This window comes from Acomys russatus, chromosome 8 (assembly GCF_903995435.1).
Source record: "Acomys russatus chromosome 8, mAcoRus1.1, whole genome shotgun sequence".
Taxonomy (NCBI): domain Eukaryota; kingdom Metazoa; phylum Chordata; class Mammalia; order Rodentia; family Muridae; genus Acomys; species Acomys russatus.
Genome location: NC_067144.1, coordinates 40,580,915 through 40,585,414, shown reverse-complemented (window position 1 = coordinate 40,585,414; position 4,500 = coordinate 40,580,915). Strand labels below are relative to the sequence as shown.

General features: G+C 37.4%; 1 protein-coding gene across 1 annotated transcript; it reads left to right on the top strand.

Moving 5' to 3' along the window:
* Positions 1-257: 257 nt before the first annotated feature.
* LOC127193118 (olfactory receptor 187-like) lies at positions 258-1,187 on the top strand. Its single transcript, XM_051150451.1, has one exon. It carries the CDS (start codon positions 258-260, stop codon positions 1,185-1,187), a length of 930 nt encoding a protein of 309 aa, XP_051006408.1.
* The last annotated feature ends 3,313 nt before the right edge of the window (positions 1,188-4,500 follow it).

Genomic DNA, 4,500 nt, shown 5'->3' with positions numbered 1-4,500 from the left:
CATAATTTTTACACAATACCTTTTCTTTAAATATATTAATGTATTCTAAATTTTATTGAAATAATACATTGAAATAATTTCTTCACTCTGAGGAAAATTTTTCATATTAAATTATGATATCAAATGAAATTTGGTTTTCTTTCTGATAAGTATGTAGTTGTTTTTTAAATTGTACTACCTAAAATTTTCTGTTACAAATTTTTGGGTATGCCATGTGACGTCAACCGTTTTTCATTTCAGGGACACCCAGTGAGGACATGGGAATCGAGAATACAACACTTTTGGTACAGTTCGTTCTCACAGGACTTGTTCATCTGCCACAGTGGAAAATCCCCCTGTTCCTGCTGTTCTTGGTCATTTATCTCATCACCATTGTGGGGAACCTTGGTCTGATCACTCTCATCTGGAATGATCCTCACCTTCACATTCCTATGTACTTATTTCTTGGGAGTTTAGCTTTGGTGGATACTTGGTTATCCTCCACAGTGACACCAAGGATGATACTAGACTTTTTTGCAAAGAGCAAACTGATCTCTTTCTCTGAATGCATGATACAGTTTTTCTCATTTGCAGTGAGTGTAACCACAGAATGTTTTCTCTTGGCATCAATGGCCTACGATCGCTATGTAGCCATATGCAAGCCTTTACTCTACCCAGTGATCATGACAAATCGACTCTGTGTACGTCTGTTAATATTGTCCTTTGTAGCTGGATTTATTCATGCTTTCATTCATGAAGAATTTTTATTCAGGCTAAGGTTCTGTAAATCTAACATAATACATCACTTTTACTGTGATGTTGTGCCACTGTTAAAGATTTCCTGTAATGACCCTTCTCTCAATTACCTAATGCTTTTCATTTTCTCTGGCTCAATTCAGGTATTCACTATTACAACTATTCTTGTATCTTATACACTTGTTCTCTTTTCCATCTTAAAGCAGAAATCTATCAAAGGCATAAAGAAAGCCTTTTCTACCTGTGGCGCCCATCTCCTGTCTGTGTCATTGTACTATGGCCCTCTTCTTTTTATGTATGTGCGCCCTGCATCTCCACAATTAGATGATCAGGACATGCTGGACTCTGTATTTTACACTGTTGTGATTCCTGTACTGAATCCAATTATCTACAGTTTGAGAAATAAACAAGTAAAAAATTCACTGGCAAAATTCTTAAAGAGAAACACTTAGGTTTCATATTATTATATGTTGTATTCTTATTAAAACATCACAAAATTGGCAGGCTTAAAATGTGGCTGTATTTGGTACACTACAAGAATATTTTGAAAATAAAACTAACTTAGAATTTTTGTTGTTGTTTATGATGATGATGATGTTGAATTGTATAAGTACATATGTGGTGTAGGCAAACTTATGTCATGAAACTTGTGCAAAGGTCGAAGGTCAAATGTCCTCCTACTTAATCAATCTTCCAACTCATTTTTTTGAAAAAGTGCCTAGTAGTGAATTTGGAGATAGAATTTTAACATGCTAACCCCACAGATCCTCTTTCTTCATCCCCCACAGCATTAATTTTACAGGCATATGAGGGGCCATGATCTTCTCAACAATGAAGCTGGAAGCCCTTTCCTACTGATATTTGTCAACTATGTTGATGAGGATGCAAACACACTTATTCATCTTATGCAGCAGATACAAAGAACTCTTGTCTATGTGTCCACTTCCTTAAAAATATTTGGAATGAATTTTAAATTATACAATGACTTTTAATAAAATTCCAGTATAATAAAATCAATACAGCAGAAATAAAATTACGACAACTTAACAGGTGTGCTATTCATTATGACATCATAAATACACTAGTTGTTGTAATAGTGCGGTTGCTGAGAAAATGACATGAATATAATATAGTGGACAGCTTGAAGAGTCATAGCACATTTATCTGATCTGGTGGGGCTTTGCTATATTTCTATAAACAGAAACAAAACTTGGGATTGTTACTAAAAGTATGAAAAGGGTCTTTCATTAAAATCTCTTCGGAAATGATGATCCTTAGTGCAATTCAATTTGTGTTTCAAACCACAAGGCAGGAAAAACACACAGGAGTGCTAGTGTAAGATTAAGACAGTGGGCAGAGGGCCAAAGAATTCTCTTCGGTCAGTGGTCTTTGCCAGGTGAGTAGAGGCCATTATGCTTACTGTGTAGGCTGCCCTGGACATTTGCTCTAGTTCTGATATGTGTGTTAACACCACCCTAAAAGTTTCAGTATATCAAAAACATGAATAATTTTATTAGGTAAATAATTAATGGGTTTTATTAAGAAGATACAGTGGGGGAAGATAGCAAAGGGGTGTCAATAGCCTGGAATATATATATATATATATATATATATATATATATATATATATATATATATATATATATATATTCCTACAGTAACAATTAGTGAAGAGAGGACAAACATTTCAAAGAGAGCAAGGAGAAGAGTATAGGATGTTTTGGAAGGAAAAAGGAGAAGTAGGAAATTATGTAATTATAATCTCAAAAATAAAGAATAAAGTATTATAAATAGAAATCCTCTCAAACTATCTTTTTGAAAATTAATTCATTCAGATAACAACTCAATTGTTTTCCCCTCACTTGTATCCTCCCATTCCTTCCTCCCTCCCTTCCTCCCTCCCTCTTTCACCCTGTTCCCCTCCCCTAGATATGTGAGCTAAGGGAAGCTCTTCCCCCACCATATGGTCACAGCCTATCAAGTCTCATCTTGGTAGCCTGATTGTCCTACTCTGAGTACCTCCAGATCTCCCCACCAAGGGGAGGTGGTCAAATATGGGACACCAGAGTTCATGTCAGAGTCAGTCCCCGTTCTCCACATATGTTTACTGCATACATTTTCCTTGGTTGGTACAGTAGCTTGAGCAGATGCCCCTGGGTCCAGATCTGCCAGCCTTGATGGTCTTCTTGTAGTTTTTTAAGACCCTCTTGATCCTTCTATTTCCCCATTCTTCCATTCTTCTCTCACCTCGAGTCACAATAGGATGTCCTAGTATCTATCCCAATCTCCAGGTAAGTGAAGACTTTCCTGGACATCCCTTTTGGGCTAGTGTCCAGTTATAAGTGAGTATATACCATATGAGTCTTTCTGGGTCTGGGTTAACTCACTCAGTGTGATCACTTCTAGTTCCATCTATTTGCCCAAAAATTTCAGGATTTCCTTGTTTTTAATAGCTGAGTAGTATTCCATAGTATAAATGTACCACAGTTTCTTTAATCATTCTTCTACTGAAGGATATTTAGGTTGTTTCCGGGTTCTGGCTATTACGAATAAGGCTGCTATGAACATATGTAAATGCCCTTATTGTGTGGTGGACCATCTTCTGGGTATATTCCAATGAGTGGAATAGCTGAGTCTTGAGGTAGCCCTATTCCAAGTTTTCTGAGAAAGTGCCAGATTGATTTCAAAAGTGGTTTTACAGGTTTGCAGTCCCACCAGCAATGGAGTGTTCCCCTTTCTCCACATCCTTGCCAGCATGTGCTGTCAATTGAGTTTTTTAGCTTAGCCATTCTAATGGATGTAAGATGGAGTCTCAGAGTCATTTTGCATTTCTCTGATGACAAGGGATATTGAGCATTTCTTTAAGTGTTTCTTAGCCATTCGCTATTCCTCTGTTGAGAATTCTGTTTAATTCTGAGCCCTATTTATTAATTGGGTTATTTGGTTTGGTGGTGTTTCTTTCTTTTTTATTTTAACAATTTATTCATATAAAATCTCAATGGTTATCTCATCCATTGTATCCTCCCATTCCTCCCTCCCTCCCATTTTCCCCTTACTCCCCCTCCCCTATGACTGTGACTGAGGGGGATTTCCTCCCCCTGTATATGCTCATAGGGTATCAAGTCTCTTCTTGGTAGCCTGCTATCCTTCCTCTGAGTGCCACCAGGTCTCCCCATCCATGGGACGTGGTCAAATATGAAGCACCAGAGTTCATGTGAAAGTCATACTCCACTCTCCAATCAACTACTTGAGCTCTTTATATATTTTGGATATTAGACCTCTGCCAGATTTAGGATGGGTAAAGACCTTTTCCCAATCTGTAGGCTGTTGCTTTGTTCTGTTGACAGTGTCTTCTGCCTTACAGAAGCTTCTCAGCCTCTTGAGGTCCCATTTATTAATTGTTGACCTTAATGCCTGTTGGAGCTCTGTTCAAGAAGTTGTCACCTGTGCCAATGTGTTCCAGGATCTTCCCCACTTTTTCTTTTAACAGATTTGGTGTCTCTGGTTTTATGTTGAGGTCTTTAATCCACTTGGACTTGAGTTTTGTGCATGGTGATAAATATGGGTCTACTTGCATTTTTCTACATGTAGACATTCAGTTAGACCAGCACCACTTGTTGAATATGATATCCTTTTTTCCGTTGAAAAGATTTGGCTTCTTTGTCACAAATCAAGTGTCCATATCTATGTGGATTTATTTCTAGGTCTTTGAATCAATTCCATTGATCAACCAGCCTATTGTTATGCCAGTACCATGCTATTAAA